Raw genomic sequence first — 21,419 nt, forward strand, 5'->3', positions numbered from 1 at the left:
GGTATTATTAGTACTATTATTAGTGTTATCGTTATTATGTTGAATTTTTGTAGAAAAGTTAAGAGTCCATTTGGTCTGTATGTGCTAAATAAATCAAGTTAAATTAAATTGTGTTTTCAAGTTACATTAAATTTTGCTTTTGAATTGAATTAAACACGATTTTTCCAATTATAGATACTTCTCAATGGGTCTATTATTATTTCTATTATTATTAGCTTTCCATTATTATTCTCTTATTACTATTATTATTATTCAATTATCATTACTAAATAAATTTAGTTAAATTGAATTAAACACAATTTTGCCAATTCTAGATACTTCTCAATGAGTCTAATATTATTTCTATTATTATTTCCATTATCATTAGCTTTCTATTATTATTCTCTTATTACTATTATTATTATTCAATTATCATCACTAAATAAATTTAGTTAAATTGAATTAAACACGATTTAGCCAATTCTAGATACTTCTCAATGAGTCTAATATTATTTCTATTATTATTTCCATTATCATTAGCTTTCTATTATTATTCTCTTATTACTATTATTATTATTCAATTATCATTACTAAATAAATTTAGTTAAATTGAATTAAACACGATTTAGCCAATTCTAGATACTTCTCAATAGGTCTAATATTATTTCTGTTATTATTTCCATTATTATCCTCTTATTACGATTATTATTATTCAATTATCATTACTAAATAAATTTAGTTAAATTGAATTAAACACAATTTTGCCAATTCTAGATACTTCTCAATGAGTCTAATATTATTTCTATTATTATTTCCATTATCATTAGCTTTCTATTATTATTCTCTTATTACTATTACTATTATTCAATTATCATCACTAAATAAATTTAGTTAAATTGAATTAAACACAATTTTTCCAATCCTAGATACTTCTCAATGAGTCTAATATTATTTCTATCCTTATCTCCATTATCATTAGCTTTCCATTATTATTCTATTATTACTATAATTATTATTCCATCATTATTACTAAATAAATTCAATTAAATTGAATTTTGCTTTCAAACTAAATCAAATTCAGCTTTCAAATTTCACTACATGAAATTAAACAGTGCACAACATTGCCAATCCCAAATATCCCTCAATGAAAAAAAGTAACTGCATCACGGCTGAAAAGTGCATCCCCTCGAATGCAAGCAGATTCGTCGCGAAAGGTTCGTTGGCGCCGGAAGAGATACTTCGCAAAGACTTCCAATAAGCACTGTCCAATGGTCTTGAAAAGTTTCGAGCAGATTATTGGTCGTCGAGCCGGCGACAGGTTTCGTTTCGGGGGGCGGCTTAAACGAGCGGCGCATTGTTTCCAGCTCGCGTGTCGCCTCGCAACTCGCAACGGGGATCGCGCAACGCCGAGCATTGTTTCCAGACGTATGCCGTAATCCCGTCTCGGGAGCGTCAGACCGAAATATCGGCCGGCAGGAGGGAACGATCTCCCTTGTTCTTTAATTATGCGCGCGGTTCCAGCCCGACATTCACGTAACTGTGAGAACCAGCAGCGTAGATCCGGCCCCTCCGCCTAGAGCCTCCCCGCCGCGGCGGGCCCCTTTTAGAAAGGATCGGCCGGCTCCCTCGCTCCTCAACTATTCCGCTTCAATATTTTTCTCGCAGAATTCGCGCCTGCCCCCGGCCCGTGAAATTGTCGTTCCCGCGAAATCCTCGAGGTGGGAACTGGCGCGTTAACCTGTTAGCCGGTCGATTGGTTCGCCGACGACGCTCGCTCGCTCGCTCACGCATTGGCGTATCGCATCGGCGATACTCGCTTTAGTCGCTTGTCTACGTCGCGACGCGAGATTTAAGCTGCTCGGAAAAATTGTAGCGCGGACAAATTTTGGAGGAGAATTGGCCAAGTTCGACTTTGTTCGACTTTCGATAACTTCGCGAAATATCGTCGCACGAAGATCGCTCTGCTTTTGAATGAGAGCTCGAAACCTCTGCTTCAAGATGACGTTTATGGATTTTAAGTTCGATGCACCCAGTCGTCGACCCACGACGATTTGCCGCGGAGAGTTGTTTTTCTTCGACGAAAATACAGGGGTTGCTTTAACGTGCTGTAACTTCGCGGGAAAAAATCGCAGCCGAGTTTCTTGTTTTTTTAATTGAAGGGGAAGGATCGAATTTTATTCGAGTGCAAACGGCATGTTCGGTGAAAATTTTGCGGAGACTGTGCATTTTGTCGAACTTGGCAATTTTCAACGTGATAAATGTGGTTAGAATGGCGATGTTCATATTGTTTTCAGTTTCATTTTTATTATTGTTCTGTTGCTATTATTTCTATTTTATTATTCTATTATTATTATTTCTGTTATTATTGTTCCATTACTATTATTTCTATTGTTATTGTTCTGTTGTTATTTCTATTATTATTTCAATTATTATTATTCTACTGCTAGTATTTTTATTATTATTTCAATTATTATTATTCTATTGCTATTATTTCTATTATTATTTCAATTATTATTATTCTACTGCTGTTATTTTTACTATTATTTCAATTATTGTTATTCTATTGCTATTATTTCTATTATTATTTCAATTATTATTATTCTATTGCTATTATTTTTACTATTATTTCAATTATTATACTTCTATTGCTATCATTTCTATTATCATTTCAATTATTATTATTCTATTGCTATTATTTTTACTATTATTTCAATTATTATACTTCTATTGCTATCATTTCTATTATCATTTCAATTATTATTATTCTATTGCTATTATTTTTACCATTATTTCAATTATTATACTTCTATTGCTATCATTTCTATTATCATTTCAATTATTATTATTCTATTGCTATTATTTTTACTATTATTTCAATTATTATTATTCTACTGCTATTATTTCTATGATTATTTCAATTATTATTATTCTATTACTATTATTTCTACGATTATTATTCTATTGTTACTATTATAATTGGCCTATTATTATAACTATTGCTATTTCTATGGTGAAGTTTGTACGGAAAAATGCAAGGGGCATCTGAAATCCAGGAAGCTTCGGAGCACGATTGCGAGCGATCGATCAGGTGTTCGGAGAACGTCGACACCGTGCTTCACCGGAACACGCGATCGCGTAGATTCGATTATCTTTTCCCGTCGAGTCGTGCTCGGCTTTAACGAGCACCGAAACAACGGATTCCCGAGGCTCTCGGGAAAACCGTTCACCTTTAACCCTGCGCCGCGTACTGGGTCATTCGTGTCGCTCCAAATTTCAATTCACCTGCATGGTCCGACACGGATACAGTGTTTGGACCGATTCGATGCTCGATGCAACGTTAAAAGAAAAAAGAAAAAAAGAACGTCTAATTTGAATGTCGCGTCGTAATCACTGTGACTCACGTATGTATACTTATTCACACAGTGGTTCGTATTCTGCTGCCGTCATCTTTCCGTGAAACGAGAATCGGAAACGCACTGAGGAGAGGCAGCCTTGACGACGTGAAAATGCAAGAGCTGTTCGAATTTATGTAAGTTTAAAAAACCGGAATCCTGATAGTTACATTGTAATTATTAGACGGCGGTTTTTACGCGTTTATGGGAGAAATTGATAGAACGTGCGCAGAACATCAAATTCAACGAATTTAACGCTAGATTTACGGAGCATAAATAATAATAATAATAATAATAATAATAATAATAACTATTTTATATTAGAGAGACACTTATTTATTAAGACATTTATTGAGACATTTATTGTCATATTTGCCACGAGTAACACGCGAACATTGAATAAAAAACTAGCAAACGCATCTTTAAAATTTGAGTAATCGTCGACTAAACGATCAATGATCCGTCATTCTGACGATTATCGTAAACCTAGCGTTAAAAATGCCGTTGCATCAGTTTTACCACGTTCAAATGCATCAGAAATGCACGCAGCTTACAATAACAAATTAAACACAACAATATACTAAAATCCGCCGTCTAGTAACGCTATTCACTCTCGCCGCCAACAAACTTCATAAAACCCTAATAAAACCTTCGATTAAAACAGAAAAACGCGTTTTATTCGCGTTCGCCGCAACTGCGGCAAACTTTCGAGTCTCGGACACCGAAAGGGTTAGCGGAGTCAAACCTGGGATCTGCGATCGCTTCCTCGACCCTTCCGGACGATCCTAAATGATCGGAACGATCTGCTTCCAGCTCGGAAGCAGACTTTTTTGACCTTTGACGGATCGAAACCGTCGCGGCAGGAACGGACGCGACGAGACGCGTGCGACGAATCTCCGATGGAAGATCTTCGGCGGTCGATCTTCGGATCGGTCCGCGGGCACAGAAACTTCTCGAAACCGCGTGTCGAGGGAACACCGAAATAAAAAGATCTCACGATCCACACTCACGTCTACGGAGCAGATGTTCGTGCTGTCCGTGCGCGGCGACGACTGCAGTGCGCGCGACGAGGCAGAGGCAGAGGCAAAGCCAGGGGCCGATCGACGGCGCAGCAGTGGCGAGACGATCCACGAAGCCGGCCATCTCCGCTCGATGCCAGCCCTTGCCGGCCTTCTTCCCTTGCACACCGACGACGACGACGAGGACGACGGCGACCAGTCCGCCTCTCTTCCTTCGACAATTCCTACGCCGCTCGCTTCCGTCGAGACGCGCCGCGCGAAATCCGCTCGATCCTCTCCGACGATCCAGCCTGCGACTGGAACACCTCGCGCCTCGAGAAGCTTATCTAATCTCGCGGATGATAAGTCCGCCGCCACGGTACACGTGAACGACTCATTTATTGTCTTAGCCGCGGCGATCCGCTTGGAAATCGAGGCCGAACCGCGACGAGTCACCGAACAGCTATGGATCTGTGATTAATCGACGAACGGAGCGCGCGCGCGTGCCGCCCGGCGGGGCGAAGTCGCGACGAGGTGTTGAAATCGAGGAACTTTGGATCGAGGCGAGATAAAGCGGTGATTTCGATGCTGAAAAATGTTGCGGAATCCAGGGGAAAATGGGGAGGACATGGTGTTGACAGTTTTTAACGCGTTCAGCGCCACGTGTAACACCGGTGCGACGTGCTTACGTGTTTGTAGTTTGTAGCGAAATTATGAAATGGAATAATAGGATTGATATAATATAATGTATACGTGTTAATTTTGTGTGTTATTGTATTCTTCAGTTCTAAGTTTGGTTTTTGACGAGTTCCGCGCCACGTGTACTAGCAATGGGATGTGCTTACGTGCTTGTAATTTGTAGCAAAATAATAAAATATAATAATAGGATTAATATATTATAATATATACATATTAATTGTATTATTATATTCTTCAGTTCTAAGTTTGCTTTTTGAAGCGTTCCACGCCACGTGTAACACCAATGGGATGTGCTCACGTGCTTGTAATTTGTAGCAAAATAATAAAATATAATAATAGGATTAATATATTATAATATATACATATTAATTGTATTATTATATTCTTCAGTTCTAAGTTTGCTTTTTGAAGCGTTCCACGCCACGTGTAACACCAATGGGACGTGCTTACGTGCTTGTAATTTGTAGCAAAATAATAAAATATAATAATATGATTAATACAATATAATATATACGTGTTAATTTTATTATTATATTCTTCAGTTCTAAGTTTGCTATAAACTATTTCAATGCTGTGAATTATGCTATAAATAATATATACTTATATAAATGTATAATTTATAGCATAATTTATAGTATTAAAATAATTTATACAATTTATAGCATATAAATGTTGTTCAATTATAAATACTGTTCATCTTTTTCTCTTGAAACGATTTTTTTTAGAAAATCCTAAGGTGGTAGATAAATTTTGCGTACAGATTTGAAATCTGTGTATCAAAGTATTATACATGCTACTGGATAAGTCACAATTTATAATATTTTAACTTTAACATAAATCTTCCAGGTTAAAATATTTTTAAAAAATGTTCGTGCTAGGATAATGGAGTGAGTTACTGTGGTGTTGCTAATTGCTGTGTCCTTTCGTATTTGTTTCAGACATTATTAACCTTATATTTATCGAATAGTTACATGTTAAATTGTTATCTTAATTCGATATTAAAAAACATATTAAACTGTCTTATTCAAAAACAAACAAATTAAGGGGTCTGACCACTTTGAAATTTTGAAGAAATCGAATGCTCTTTCTTTCTTTGCAATACTAATTTGTAGCCTTTGAAATAAGTTACAAAAGGTTCCAGCTTCTATAACAAATTATTTTTACAAATAAGAAGCGTTAAACACGTAAACAATGATTTTCGAAAACTGAAATTGAACTTGAAATTGAATCGAAAAAATAACTTCAAAATATAAAAATGTCTTCAAAACATAATTGATTTCCGGTCGCGTCAAACTGGCCAAACCTCTTAAACGAATAAAAAATTATAAGACGCTTTAAAATTGGAAATGGAAAGGAGGAGTCCTCCCAGAGGTAGAGAGCTCAGAGAATTCGCCATCAATTCTACGCTCTATCGATCCGACATTTATCGATGCTCGGTTTTGTAAAAAAATAAAGGATCGCGCGGAGATCGGCGATCGAAGGGCCACGACCACCTTCGATCGCTGTCCAGCGTTTGAAAGCAAGTACATGAAACGCGTACAAAAAGAACTCTTAAGCCGCGCGTCTACACTAAAACCGTTTCTGGAACGTCCTTAAACTAAAGATCGCGTTCGCGCGTTCCCCGCGAAAGGAGAACTCTTCGACCGGAACTATTCGCTAAGATCGTGGAATACTGTTTGTAACTTCCGTCGCGGCAATAATTATTATCGAAGTATAATAATATAGCAAGTGGCGTCCACACGGCGGAACATCTTTGGCACTTTGCGCTACGTTGGAAACTGTCAACGTTTCCCGCTTCGTTGACCTTCGATTCTCGCACAGTTTTCCACAAGTATCGGATCGCTGCACCGTTTACCGTGCTATACAGGTTGTTCCAAAATTATGGCATTTCCGAGAAATGAGAGGTTCCTGAGATCATTTGAAGCAACTTTCTCCTCAGCGAAAATGCAATCCGCGGCTTCGTTTACGAGTTATTAGCGAAAAACGCTGACCAATGAGCGGCCGAGCCAGCGAGCGGTCGACGCCCCCGTTCCGCTGACTGGCTCGGCCGTCTAGCGCCAAGCGAGCTCGCCTCTCATTGGTCAGCGTTTTTCGCTAATAACTCGTAAACGAAGCCTCGGATTGCATTTTCGCTAAGGAAAAAGTTTCTTCAAATGACCTCAGGAATCATCTCTTTCCAGGTGTTAACATAATTATGGAACTATGGCGCTATGCTCTTCGCTTCTTTCAACGGGGTACGTTTTCTCGAAGGATATATATATATATAATTATAATATATAATTATAATTTTCTCAACTGTCGACGTTTTATTTTTGTTCACGAATCCGTTATAACTAAACTAATGCCAATGAAGAATCTTTCGCCATCAATGTTAACTCGAACCGAAAATTTGTTTCAACATAATAACATTTAAAAACAGACGGAATGCAACATAAATAAACAAAGCTTGTACACATGACTGCAAAAGGTGTTACAGGCTCTCAGAAAAATAAAATCCCGAGGAAAATGAAATGGAAACGCGCTTTAACGCGCTGGAATATCCGCTCTTTGAATCGAAATGAAATTTGACTTTTCTGCGAACGAACTGCGGATGACGAGCTGACTTTCGGGCGCGAATGGGACAGAAGACGCGATCATCCGCGATGGGAATCGCGCGGCGAAGGCGCGCCAGCCTCGCGGAACACGCTCCGCAAATTAACTCTCGTTCCCTTGCACGCGTCGACGAGTTGAAAAGAATTGCTGTTTTAACTAACTTTTGCAGAGCGGAGGCGCAGAGATACATTAGAACAGCAAACACTCGGCGTATTCAACGACCCGGCACTTGTCTTTAATAAAGCGCACGTGTGCCACGAGTGTGGGCAGAACGATCGTGTAAAAGGCACCCACGTGTGCTTACATCGGTACGCTCATGTTTGCTGATACAATCGTTAGTAAGTAGTCCGCGGATTTGACGCGTTTATGGAAGAATTTTTTCAGTTGCGATTTGAGATAGCAGGAAGACCAAGGGTGCTTCAGAATGTCAGTGTATTCAAATATCAGACGATATTCAAAATGTCAAAATATTATTTTTGATCTACCAAGGCGATTGTTGATCGAATAAACGTGCTGTTTGGGTTCTATTTACTTGCAATTCAACCATTTGCACTCAAGTGGCGGCTCTGTGATGCCACTAGAAATTGATATACTATTTTTTAAAATAATTTTAACGGCCGCAGATTTGTTTATATTTAAGCAATTGTTAGAGCAGCAAGCATTGAACTCGCTAACAGGCTCAGTTTCATATGCATACATTGCAATAAATGATATTGAATGTTGTAGATCGGAGAATATATTTTAGATTTCGAATTGAAATATTGTAGATCATTAAGAATATTTTGGATTTCGAATTTAAGTGCTGTAAACCAGTAAACATAATTTTGGACTTCGAAATTAAATACTGTAAATCAGAGGACATCATGTTGGACTTCGAAATTAAATATTATAGATCAGTAAACATATTCTAAATTTCGAATTTAAATTTCGTTCTGTACATATTTCGTATTTCGAATTTAAATACGGTAGACGAGTGAACAGATTCCCATAAATCGAGACATCAAAGCTGCACTGGGTCAAAAATGACCGCAGTCCGGTGGGGAGCGTCACCGCGACCCTCGAATCTCGTGAAATTTTCAAGATCTCGGTCGAATTGAATCGCCGCGAACGTCCGTCCCAACACCCGTGCACTAATTTGCTGCTTCAAATTTTTCCCAGCAGGGAAACGAGCACACGATACGCTCGGTCTTCCCTTCGGAGGAAGTCGCCGAGACGGTTCGATGCGCCCGGCGCGTTCTCTGGTCGCGGTCGACGCACAGCGCCGCGACATCCGACGCCCGTTCTTCTTTCCGCGCTGAATCCCGCGTCGCGTCACGGGTCGAAATCGCGTGCCGAGAGGCCCTCGGTGAGGGCCGCGCGGAGTGGGGAGGCGGCGGATGGCCCGGGGACCGCGCGGAGTGGGGGGCCGCGGGAGGGCCCGTGGACCGCGCTCGACGATCCCACGCGACGGAAACGGCTCGGCAAAGTCGCCGATAACACGGCGCCGATAAGTCGGTGTCGCGAGACCTAGATTCCTCGCAGGAGCCCCGGCAGAACCAGCGCCGCGAGCACCAAAGCCGAAGGTCCCGGCCAGCGCGCACCTGAAAAGAAAGAATATCATGGAGAATGGATATCGCTGCTCGAGATCTAAAGGGTGCCGTCGGGGCGGTGGTGGCTCTTTGCTTGCCTTCGTTAGCGATGCACGCATCACCATCCCGATAATAATCTTCCGCGCAGACGCACACGTTCTTCAGGCACAGCAGACCCGCCGACTGCGTCCCGTTCGCTTTGCTCGCGTGATAACACTCCTGCGTGGTGGCGCAGTTCTCGTCCAGGCCTGTGCGAACATCAGAGCGCGCGTTGCAATTTTAATAGAACGGTCCGTGGGTGGCAACCCCTCGCGTCGAATCCGCGTTACGTAAAAATGCTTCGAGATATAATTGACGTTGCACCGGCTTGGCTTTTCAATTTTATCTCGAGCATACGAGACGCTTGGATTTCGCGCGATTTTTAAGGCGGTTAACCCTTTGCACTGGAGTCTAAGACACCGCTGGAGATTTGGCGTGTCACGTTGCAAGATAATTTTAATTGTGCTGAATTTGTTTGTATTTGGAAAACTGTTGCAAGAGTCGCGAAGTTCAATTTTATATGTATAAAGTACAGGAAGTTATGTAAAATGAGATTAATGTAAGTCGGGAAAGGTTGTTTTAGCAACTCCCAACTCCGATTGCAATGGGTTAATTCCTCTTATATTAAGGGGTAGTTGCTTATATATTAAGGGGTGATTGCTTATATATTAAGGGGTTAATTGCTTATATATTAATAGGTCAATTTCTTATCTCTATATTAAGGGGTTAATTTCTTATATATTAAGGGGTTAATTTCTTATATATTAATAGGTTATTTTCTTATATGTATATTAAGGGGTTAATTCCTTATATATATATTAATAGATGAATTTTTCAAACAGTGGTGTGTATAATTATAGACTCAAAGTAACTTTTACATTGTCACTGATATCCGCAAAACTCAACAAAATATTATATTTCTATTCCTATTATATTTTTCTATTATTATATTTCTATTTTCTATTACTTCTAACATAGAAATATACAAATATGATATTTTGAAAAGCATCTTTTTAAGTAAACAGACTGTCTCAGCTAAAAAAGAACACCCACCTACAGTGCTGTGAATAATTATAAACATGATTACACACGTAATTATAAACATAACTTTTACATTTTTTTACCGATATTTAAACAAAAGCCAACCGAAAGCTATATTAGTATATTTCTATTTCCCCTTGTTTCTAACATTAGAAATATACAAATATAATATTTTGTCAAGTTTTCGTTTAAACTTCATTAAAAACGTAGAAATTACACCGCTGTATGTTGATGAGCCATTCCCGTAGAATGAATAAATGAATAAATAAGTAACTAAGTGAATAAATAAATAAAAACACAGCGATTCAGTCGGAACTCCTTTACCTCTGTCGACGAAGCATCGGTTCATCCCCTGATCGAAATGATACTGATCCAGGCACCGACAGGCCTCGTCGACGCAGACGGTGTTCTCGAACGTGACGGAGCACTGTTGGTCCTCGACGCAGCTGTACAAAAACTCTTTGGCCACGGTCAGGCACATGTTTCCGGCGGCATTGATCACCGTTCCCGCCATGCACTCGCAGAGTCTCCTATCGGTGCAGATCGCGCCGGCGACCATGCCGCATTCCTCGAGTCGCGTGCACGTATTATTGAGCGCTGCAACGATCGACCGGGTCGGTGAATTTTTCGCGTTCGCCAATTTGACTAAGCCGCAGTGCGATGTTATCTCACCGATTGTCTTGTGGCACAGGTTCCCCTTGTAATGGTAGCCGTCGATGCAGCCGCATTTTCCGTCGCGGCACGTTGTGTTCGCCAAGAATGCGGTGCACTGCTTGTCCTCTTCGCAGGCGAAGTCTATCGCCTCGGCCTCTGAACAGAGAACGAGAGAGAAAAACTATCGTTTAGAAACCGTTCGCGACGTTAACGAGTACCGCGATTAACGATCGTTTGCTTGCGAGCGATGTAATCGGTTAGATAGAAAAACAGAGGCGATGTATCATTTACAGTAATTGCTCAATTTATTGGGATTTTATTCGATTGTTATTCTCGCATGCGCCACATCAGATTTCATGAATCGCGCACTGTACTTTCTTCGGGAAATCAATATAATTGTATCGATAGAATGATTGAAGTGAACGAAATGAACGAAATAAATGAAATGAACGAAATGACTAAAATGTACGAAATTACTAAAATGAACGAAATGAACGAAATTAATAAAATGAACGAAATGACTAAAATGTACGAAATTACTAAAATGAACGAAATGAACGAAATGAACGAAATTAATAAAATGAACGAAATGACTAAAATGTACGAAATTACTAAAATGAACGAAATGAACGAAATGAACGAAATTAATAAAATGAACGAAATGAATTAAATGAACAAAATAAATGAAATGGACTAAATGGACGAAATGTCTAAAATGATCGAAATGAACGAAATAAATGAAATGGATGAAATGGACGAAATGAACAAAATAAATGAAGTGGACGAAATGAACGAAATGTCTAAAATGCACGAAATGAACGAAATGAATTAAATGAACGAAATAAATGAAATGGACGAAATGGAACCAGGAGAACGAAATTAATAAAATGAACGAAATGACTAGAATGCACGAAATGAACGAAATTAATAAAACGAACAAAATTACCGAAATGCACGAAATGGACGAAATAAACGAAATGAAGAAAATGAACGAAATTAATAAAATGAACAAAATGACAAAAACGAACGTAATGCTCACTTCTCAGGCAGAACTTTCTATTGTCCGACCAAACGTAGTCCTTTTGGCACTCGCACCGGCTGGTCTGCGTGTTGCAAATCGAATTCTGGAACATGCAATCCTGGTTGCCCTTGCAAGGGTGCAATGGCAGGCCTGGAAACAAATCGCACGGTTCTTAATTGCTGTTCTATCGCCGGCCGGAAACATCAGCCGCGAAGATCGGGCATGCTTACCCGCGTTTCTGTTCGTCGGCCGTTGTATATCCATATTGGAGCAGTTCCTTGTTACGCCGGCGACGGTGCAGAGGCAGAATCCATTGGGGCATGTAGCATTTTTTAACGCGGGCGAGAAACCGATGCAATCGTCTTTCGTGTTGCAAGGAATGTTCACATCTGAAACGCGAATATCGGTCTGAGAAATTATTTTTGTTTTTATCGAATCATCAAGAAGGTGTAATTCTACGTAAAAAGAAACGAATAAAAATTAAACGATAAAATGTGTTCAGTTCAGAATAATTTTTGCATTAATACAGTATATTAGTAGCTAAATTTTGCAGGTCTTATTTAAATGCATTCTAAATCCATAGGCAGAAATTAGTGACTCGATTCATCGTGTTGATACTAATGTTGTTAGTACTATTTGTAAGTGCTATATAACTTCTATCGAGAACCATTCAACTATTTTAAACCACGGTTACGTGCACGCGTACTCGCTGGAAAAATTCAAAGCCGATTTTCTCGATGGCGAAGCCACAAACGCGAAAAAATTCTATTCCTCATTCTCGATTTGTTCTTTCATAAAAAAGAAAAAAAACAACCCCTTTCTCGTCTGTACCACCGACGCTGGAACACCCTGTATAACGATATAAAAATTGATGACACAAAAAATTGTTGACATAACCAGTTAGTTGTTTTCAAGTCAACCTCAACGGTTTTCTTACAATTTGTTATTTAAATTGCAATTCTAACGAAAAGTAAAATTAAAAATACCAGAGATAACTAAAATTTCAGACATATTCTGAGTATTTTTGGGGACAAGACGAAATAAAACGGACAGTTAAGAATAGTGTTACGAACCTCTGTTCGCGTTATACTTCGTTAGTCGTCGCTAGATCGTTTACGTTTTTTGCGACACATTTTAGGCGCATACTTTTCAAGGAGCTCGCAACAGCTTAACTGGTTGACACAGTCAGTGCTGCGTGAGTTATATGGCACTAATTTTTAACCAGGTTTCTGAAATTCATTTTTATTGTAATATATTGAATATTATATTCCTTAACTGATTGATATTGATATAATATTAATATAATATTACTATTAATTTATATAATAGATTAATTAATCACTATAATATCAATGGTAATATTGCTATTAATTTATATAATAGATTAATTAATTACTATAATATTAATAGTAATATTACTATTAATTTATATAATTGATTAATTAATTACCATAATATTAATAGTAATATTACTAGTAATGTATATAATAGATTAATTAATCAATATAATATTAATGGTAATATTACTACTATAATTTATATAATAGATTAATTAATCAATATAATATTAATAGTAATATTACTACTAATTTATATAATAATTGATTATAAATAATTACTTTATACAATAAATTAATTAATTATATAATATAAAATAAATTAACACTAATAAAAATATTATAATTGCTTGGTACATTACATCAATTACATGATATAATATTAACATAATATTAACACAGTAATTCCGATAAGAAATTAATTAATCAATATACTGAATGTTACTACGATTTGTGCAATACAAAATATAATGATATTTCCAGCGTTAAATTTTCACTTTCTAGTTTCTGCACCATTAGAACTAAACGACATCGCGACAAAATTTTTCGCGTTAACAATTCGCCACTTGTATCAGTCACGCCGGAACAAAATCAAAGTCAACCAGCGACCGCGGCGATCATCCCCGCAACTCTAAACCCTCCGCCAAGTGTTTCGAGTCACTCGAAACCGTTGCGCGCGACGCGCCGCTCGTAAACATCCGGCGTAGATCGCGAAACGTGCTTCTCTGTAGAAACTGAACCACGAAGCAAACGACACGGCAACAATATTTTTCTTTATTCCGCGGCGAAGGTCGCCGCTGTATCGCAAGAATCGAAGCGTCTTCCGATCGACACATTTGTGTACAAAACTTTCGCCGTTCCGTTGCCTAAACACAAAATTCGAGAAAGGAACGTTCTCCCGAACGGTTCCTCGTCTTCACAGAGAGAGAGAGAGAGAGAGAGAGACGTCGTCAACGTCGCCGACGTTTCACCGTTGACGTGAAATCGATCGTCGGCACGCGTGTCGCGAATCGACGGGACACCTACGCACCCCGCGCCGCGCTTTATTCCGACCCGATTCGATTACGGTCCCGATCCGAATACAGCGATGTCTCTCTAATTCGCGCTCACGATCGTCCACAGAGATGGACAATTTGGGAATAGGAGATACGATTGTTCGAGCCTCGCGGCTCGTTTCTAGAGTTACGAAGTGTCAACGACCATAAAAAAAACGAGCTATGAGGCTCGAATAATCGTATCCACTCTTCCGAAATTGTCCATTTTTCTGCAGAATCCAAGCGTCAATTAGGGAGACATACTGTCCCGATTCGATTACGGTTCCGATCCGAATTCAGCGATGTCTCTCTAATTCGCGCTCACGATTGTCCACAAATATGGACAATTTGGGAATAGTAGATACGATTGTTCGAGCCATGCGGCTCGTTTTTAGAGTTACGAAGTATCAACGACCGTAAAAAGAACGAGCTACGAGGCTCGAATAATCGTATCTACTCTTCCCAAATTGTCCATTTTTCTGCAGAATCTGAGCGTCAGTTAGGGAGACATTACGGTCCCGATCCGAATATAGCGATGTCTCTCTAATTCGCGCTCACGATCGTCCACAGAAATGGACAATTTGGGAATAGGAGATACGATTGTTCGAGCCATGCGGCTCGTTTTTAGAGTAACGGAGTGTCAACGACCGTAAAAGAACGCGCTACGAGACTCGAATAATCGTACCTACTCTCCCCAAAATTGTTCATTTTTGTGCGTAATCTGAGCGCGAGTTACTATAAATCCTTTAGAAATTACTATATTATAGTTATAGAAATTACAATAAATCGTTTGACACTGTGGCTCATCGATGCGCTTACGTTCTTCGCTATACAGCAATGTCTCTCTAATTGACGCTCAAATTGTCCACAAAAATGAACAATTTGGGAATAGTAGATACGATTGTTCGAGCCTCGCGGCTCGTTTTTAGAGTTACGAAGTGTCAACGACCATAGAAAAAAACGAGCTACGAGCCTCTCGAACAATCGTATCTACTCTTCCGAAATTGTCCATTTTTCTGCAGAATCCGAGCGTCAGTTAGGGAGACATACTGTCCCGATTCGATTACGGTCCCGATCCGAATTCAGCGATGTCTCTCTGATTCGCGCTCACGATTGTCCACAAAAATGAACAATTTGGGAATAGTAGATACGATTGTTCGAGCCATGCGGCTCGTTTTTAGAGTTACGAAGTGTCAACGACCATAGAAAAAAACGAGCTACGAGCCTCTCGAACAATCGTATCTTCTCTCCCAAAATCGTCCATTTTTCTGCAGAATCCGAGCGTCAGTTAGGGAGACATTACTGTGAAAATGGGACACGAGGAGCCGCGTCGACGACGCGCGCGACTTCTCGGCTCGATGCGCGACGTTTTAATTACCGTTTCGAGGGCATATCCCGTGCTCGCGTAATCAGAGGCTCGCCCGCACGAACGAGGATCGCGCGCGGCGAGATCGCGGCGCCGCGAGAGGATCGGACGCGCGGAAAACGGCAGGAAAATTACCAATTGGCTGAACGGCGACGGCTGCGGCGGCGGCGGCGGCGAGAGAAAGGATCGCAGCAGCCAGCAAAAGGACGCAGCTCCTTCCTGGTTCGTTCACGGCGTGCATGGCTGACGGTGTTCGACGAGGCTGTCCGGACGGCGCTCACTTCTGCACGCGAAATATCGGTTCGCGATCGAGCATCGATTCCGCGCGACTGAGGAACGCCGTGCCGGCACGAGCCGCGGTTAACCATATTCTCTCCCACCAGTTTCTTCGGCCGATGAGTCCGTGGCTCCGACGGCCGCGTTCGATCCGCCTTCATCCGTTTCCGCAAATTCGAATCGCAACGCGGATCCGGCGACCGACGTCGCCTGCGCCCCATCGAATCGTCGATTATCGTTCCCGGCGAACGATTTCGTAAAATCGGTAGGCGATCGCCGAAGAATTCGTCGTTCTGATGGATCGCTTCGTTCTATCATGTGTTAAGTCAGCATCCCCGCGTGTGGAGCGCGGATTTTTAGGCGAAATTGAATTTTCGCGGGGACGTTTATTCTTTTGGTCTTTTGATCGTTTTAACAGGTTCGAAATAATGAAACAATGTCTGAGACTTCTTCGAACTTTTTCTTGGGCTTCTGTATTCGATGTTATAGAAAAGAATATTCAATTAATATTATATATTAATATATATATATATATATATATATATAATATATATATATAATATTTATATATTTTATATTTATTATATTATATATTTATATTATTATATTTATAATATTATAATATTATTATATTTATTTATTTATAATATTATATATAATATTATAAATATAATTAATATTATATATTCAGCATATTTTATTTGCACTTATTTTAGTCAATATTAAAAATATCTATAGCATAGATAAATTTTGGATAAAAATTGGCCGACTTTGACTGACGATAACTCCGCGAAAAATCATCGTAGGATGATGACCTTACCTCGAAATTAAAGCTTGAAACCTCTACTTTAAGACGATGTTTCTATATTTCAAGTTCGATGCACCCTCGCCACTGCAACCCTTTAAAAGCGAGGCCGTGTTTGTCATATTGAGAATTGCCAAGTTTGACGAAATGCACGGACTTCGTACAATTTTTTTCGCAGATGACGTTTACAGATGTATGAAGTTCGATCCTTCCCCTTTAATTTGAAAAAGATGGAAGTGGGCTGCGATTTTTTTTCGCAAAGTTACAGCACTTTAAAGTAACCCTTGCATTCCTTAAAGTAACCCTCCGCGAAAAATCATCGTAGGATGATGACTGGATGAATCGAATTTAAAACTCAGACAGACTATCTTAAAGTGGAGATTTCAAGCTTTAATTTTAAAAAATGATCATTATTTTACGTTGATATTTCGCGGAATTATCGTCAGTCAAAGTTCATACTTTCAATATGAAAAACATAGTCTTACATTTGAAGAGTTACTATGGCGAGGGTGCGTCAAATTAAAAATCGAGAAACAGTATTTCAAAGTAGAGATTTCAAGCTTTAATTTAAAAAAAGAGTCATCGACCTACGATGATTATTCGCGGAGTTATCGTCGGTCAAATTTGACCAATTTTTATCCAGTTTTTCCATGCTATAACCATTTCGAGCAATGCAAGTGAATTGATAATAAAATATTATTTATTGCTTGGCGATTTTAGACGATGGCAGAAACAGAAACCCTTGGTTCGTTTATCAGTCGGACAGGTGATAAATAAGCCAAGACCGATTATCGATGTGAACCAGTGCGTGAGTCACGAAGCTGTTTCCACGTCATGTTCGAGTAATGCTGAAAATTAGCAAGAAAGTCGCTCTCGCGCCAGGTGAAGGTGCCAACGCCGTTTCCCAGAAAAATCATGAGGATGAATAGGTTAGTGGAGCCGGTCACTGTGGGGTAGTCAATTACCGTGCCTTTAGTTTATTCTCGAGCATCATTAACTTAATATTTATAAGATATAAGACTATATAATATTGATGTAAGACTAAAAAAATAAAAAATAAAAAATATAAATAAAAAGAAATAAATTAATTTTATAAGATATAAAACTATATAATTATATAATAATTCAATTTCTTTATTCTTTTATTGGGTCGATTCTTTTTATACAAAAATTTAATATGTCTTAATCGATAAATATCGAATTAATTACGAAAAACGAATTGGGGACACAGCACCCCCCCCCCTTTAATAAGACACATTAAATTTCTGTATTCTTTTATTTTGTCGATTTTTTGATACAAGAATATTGAATATGTCTTACTCGAGAAATATCAAATTAATCACGAAAAACAAATCAGGGGCACTGCAATTGGTCCCCCCACAGTAAGAGAAATTAAATTTCCTTTATTCTTTAATTTCGTCGAGTTTTTAATAAAAATTCAGTACATATCCGATTCGATAATTACGAAGATAATTATAGAAAACAAACCTGAGACACACACACACACACACACACACAGAGAGAGAGAGAGAGAGAGAGAGAGAGAGAGAGAGAGAGAGAGAGAGAGAGAGAGAGAGAGAGAGAGTAATTGGTCCCCCCACATTAAGCCACATTAATATAAGAATATATATAATAATGTATATATATATAATATATATAATAATATAAGAATTGAATATATCTTACTCGAGAAATATCAAATCAATCATGAAAAACAAATCAGTAAGAGAAATTAAATTTCCTTTATCCTTTTATTGTCTAGTTTTTAATAAAAATTCAGTTTATATCCGATTCAATAATCACAAAGACAATTATGAAAAACAAACCTGAGACACAGTAATTAGTCCCCCCACATTAACCCACATTAAGTTTCTCTAATCTTTCACGCCATCGACGTTCCGATACAAGGAATCGGCCACGTCTCATTCTCTAAATATCAAACGAATCACGAGAAACGAGCCAGAGGCACACGTTAACGAGGCCACAGTAACCGGCACCGGTGCCCTATTCGTCGCGGACACATTGAGCTCGTCACCTCGTTTAAAGCGTCCAACGATCCCGCGAGGTTCGAAGTCAATGGCCAACGGATCGATCTTCCGGCGAGCTCGATCGCGCGGGCCTTGAGATTAGAGGGAGAGCGTTTCGGCCGATTGCGTTATCTCGATTATTGTCGCCGTATGGAGGAAACAAGGTACGGTTATCACATGCCCGCAGAGATAACCATTATCGGAGCAGGGTGTGCACCGACTTGCGCGTCGCGGCCGCTTGTGATTGTTACGACTTAGGGCGTTAGACGAGGCGGATCTCCTCGCGGGACCTGTGCATCCGGGATGAGTGTCCAGAATATCGTCGCGACGACGCTGCTGTTGGCCGTATGCGGGCCGTTGCAGTGCTCCGGGCAGCAAGGTACGATATCGAACGTCCCGACGGACGCTCGACGGACGGCGCCGAAACGTAAAGACTTGTTCTTTTCAGACCTGGAGTTCGAGTTCCGCACGGTGAAGTACGGGGATCCGTGCCTGAGGGACCGGAACTGCATGGACAACGCGTTCTGCCGTTATCAGAAGGTCTGCGCCTGCGAAACGTATTATTCGCCGACGGCCGACAAGTCGATGTGCATCGCGAGTGGGTGTCTCCTCTGGTCGCGTTGTTCCGGTTGTTCCCGAATGAAACACGTTTGATTCTGTCCAGGTGAGGGGACGTCCTGCGCCAACGACGCCGAGTGCTCGACGATGACGCACGCCAGGTGCCGGCAAGGGAAATGCGCCTGCAAGGACACTTATCTGTTGGACACGCGGAACTCGTCGAACTGCATCAGCAGTGAGTGAAATCTCGAAACTGTAGTCTACGAGACGGAATCTTGCAGGGCGAATCGTCTGTTGCAGGGCCGACGGCGGAGGGCGATCGCTGCCAAAGGGATGACGACTGCCAGGATTCCATGGGCCGGGCGATGTGCCTCGGGGAACGCTGCAAATGCATCAGCAACTATCATTTCAGCAACACGACCGGCAAATGCATCCAAACGCGAGGTATTTTTTAGATTCGTCGAGAGGTTGCGAGCGCGACGAGTCTTATCTGTAATCCGATAACGCTTGCCCGGCAGGTCTCTACAATCTGTGCAAGAACAGCGACGAGTGCAGGAACAACGAGCAGGTCCTTGAATGCAGAAACGGCGAGTGCCTGTGCGCGCTAGGAGAGCCGGGCTGCAGCAAAGGTTAAGTAGAAGGAATTGCGCCGTCGCGAACCAATTCGGTGAACTCGATTTTTAAACGAGTACCCCCTCCTTCTTTCGCTGTTCCAGCGGCTCGACACGCGATCCTAGGAATTTCTGCGGTGCTTCTGTTGTTTCTACATCGGCTGATTTGAGGCCAGCCTTACGCCGGTGCCGCGGTGCCGGATTATCGGGACGATTGCTTCCGGGACTTGTGTTTGTTTGTGAATCATCCCGCCGTTCGGAAATTCTACGAAATCTTATCGCAATCGTTTTAGTTAAGGTTCGAATAAAGATCGATGAACGTTGAGTCACGCAAGATTACTAACCAGTTGTATGTGTAATATGAAAAGAACAGATGTCAGCGATGTGAAATAAAGAAAATTGCTTTTTGTTACCTAAGTAAGTTTTACGTTCATTAGTTATGTTCTGTAGTAGTATAATTTGCTTTTTTTTATATGATATCGATGCAGTAGGTTCTACTGTATAGTTCTGTGACCGAGGTTTAATTTTGTTTACTCTGATCTTCACATAATTAATTCTTTTTGCAAACGATCAGCTCTCAAAGAGAGAGTCCTTGTTGAAATATAAATTTTGTGATATTGCGGGCGTAATGTGTGCACTTTTACGATTGGAAAAGCTAACAGATACACTTAGGAATGTATTTAGGATCATTATTCGTATATTCGATTCGTAATTTATTAGTTATAAACGATTTTCAGTTTTATGTTCTAATATCGAATTTTTGAGCAATTGATTCGTGCCGCTTTTCTCATAAGAGGCTGTGTTAAATCCGGCACGAATTTTCTGCTGCTTGCAAACAATCGAATAGCGCCACTTCATTGCAGCGGCGAAACGCCTAAACTGTTCGCCGAATGATAAGTTTGGCGCGCAACAGATGGCGCAACCATACAAAATCTGTGGTAGATGTAGGTAATGAAATTTTCTATTTCTTTGACAATAGTTAATTTCCTTTTCTGCCGGCTATTTTAATATTCGTTTGTTATTAAATTTAGTGAACCCTTAGACATCGATACATTATGGTAAAACAGATTACGTCTGGAAAAGTGACAAAATGAAAGTCATGTAATAGAACTGTGAATCAAGCGTTTAAAATTATTTATGCATTCTGCGTACGAAGCAATGCAAATCAAATACAAGTCTTGAAAACTTTGTGTATATTCTATTGAAAATAATTAATATAATTAACAGAAAGTTTGGCGGTCAAAATTTTTCGACGCCTTTCTTCTCATTGATTTGTACCGATGAAAAGTTTATGACATTCCTTAAAAAAATATCGAAAACTGCAAGTAATTCACAAATATATACTACTCTAACAAAGATTTAGGATATATAAAAAAAAAGTAGAAAATTTCATTATCTAGGTCTACTACAAATTTTGTATGG

General features: G+C 39.7%; 3 protein-coding genes and 1 long non-coding RNA gene across 8 annotated transcripts in view; 2 read left to right on the forward strand and 2 right to left on the reverse strand.

Annotated features, from left to right (window-relative positions):
• LOC117222015 (uncharacterized) overlaps positions 1-4,852 on the reverse strand; it is a 21,349-nt gene extending 16,497 nt beyond the window's left edge. Inside the window, exon 1 of one of the 3 annotated variants that reach the window (XM_033473454.2) lies at positions 4,382-4,852. In XM_033473454.2, the coding sequence (XP_033329345.2) occupies positions 4,382-4,514 (133 nt within the window). In that variant the 5' untranslated portion in view covers positions 4,515-4,852. The other 2 variants (XM_033473456.2, XM_033473455.2) reach the window with 2 other exon arrangements.
• LOC117222016 (uncharacterized) lies at positions 2,930-5,290 on the forward strand. The gene is made up of 2 exons (XR_004490606.2): positions 2,930-3,508; positions 4,036-5,290. It is a non-coding gene; the product is annotated as an uncharacterized LOC117222016 (long non-coding RNA).
• A 706-nt stretch (positions 5,291-5,996) lies between these two features.
• On the reverse strand, positions 5,997-16,063 carry LOC117222014 (uncharacterized). 3 transcript variants are annotated; one of them, XM_033473453.2, is made up of 8 exons: positions 13,683-13,970; positions 13,057-13,212; positions 12,214-12,372; positions 12,002-12,133; positions 10,981-11,118; positions 10,633-10,905; positions 9,327-9,476; positions 5,997-9,240 (listed from the first exon to the last, which is right to left on the reverse strand). In XM_033473453.2, the coding sequence occupies exons 3-8, from the start codon at positions 12,245-12,247 to the stop codon at positions 9,167-9,169; spliced, it is 801 nt and encodes a 266-aa protein (XP_033329344.2). In that variant the 5' UTR covers positions 12,248-12,372; positions 13,057-13,212; positions 13,683-13,970; the 3' UTR covers positions 5,997-9,166. The 3 variants fall into 3 exon arrangements, with proteins under 3 accessions (XP_033329344.2, XP_033329343.2, XP_033329342.2); XM_033473452.2 differs by having other exon boundaries at positions 13,603-13,970; XM_033473451.2 differs by lacking the exons at positions 13,057-13,212; positions 13,683-13,970 and adding an exon at positions 15,856-16,063.
• Positions 16,064-19,036: 2,973 nt separating this feature from the next.
• On the forward strand, positions 19,037-20,414 carry LOC117222026 (uncharacterized). The gene is made up of 6 exons (XM_033473470.2): positions 19,037-19,207; positions 19,277-19,426; positions 19,493-19,621; positions 19,687-19,830; positions 19,905-20,015; positions 20,103-20,414. The coding sequence occupies exons 1-6, from the start codon at positions 19,132-19,134 to the stop codon at positions 20,165-20,167; spliced, it is 675 nt and encodes a 224-aa protein (XP_033329361.2). The 5' UTR covers positions 19,037-19,131; the 3' UTR covers positions 20,168-20,414.
• The last annotated feature ends 1,005 nt before the right edge of the window (positions 20,415-21,419 follow it).

This window comes from Megalopta genalis, chromosome 3 (assembly GCF_051020955.1).
Source record: "Megalopta genalis isolate 19385.01 chromosome 3, iyMegGena1_principal, whole genome shotgun sequence".
NCBI classification, from domain to species: domain Eukaryota; kingdom Metazoa; phylum Arthropoda; class Insecta; order Hymenoptera; family Halictidae; genus Megalopta; species Megalopta genalis.

Bases quoted from the DNA above. Each gene is read 5' to 3' on its own strand.
- LOC117222014 (XM_033473451.2), bottom strand. From the start codon at position 15,961: ATGCACGCCGTGAACGAACCAGGAAGGAGCTGCGTCCTTTTGCTGGCT. The intron at 11,119-12,001 runs GTGAGCATTACG...TTCTCTGTTCAG, and splicing joins TAGAAAGTTCTGCCTGAGAA to AGGCCGAGGCGATAGACTTC. The intron at 9,241-9,326 runs GCAAGCAAAGAG...CTTTCTTTTCAG, and splicing joins TGCGTGCATCGCTAACGAAG to GTGCGCGCTGGCCGGGACCT.
- LOC117222026 (XM_033473470.2), top strand. From the start codon at position 19,132: ATGAGTGTCCAGAATATCGTCGCGACGACGCTGCTGTTGGCCGTATGC. The intron at 19,622-19,686 runs GTGAGTGAAATC...CGTCTGTTGCAG, and splicing joins CTCGTCGAACTGCATCAGCA to GGCCGACGGCGGAGGGCGAT. The intron at 19,831-19,904 runs GTATTTTTTAGA...CTTGCCCGGCAG, and splicing joins CAAATGCATCCAAACGCGAG to GTCTCTACAATCTGTGCAAG.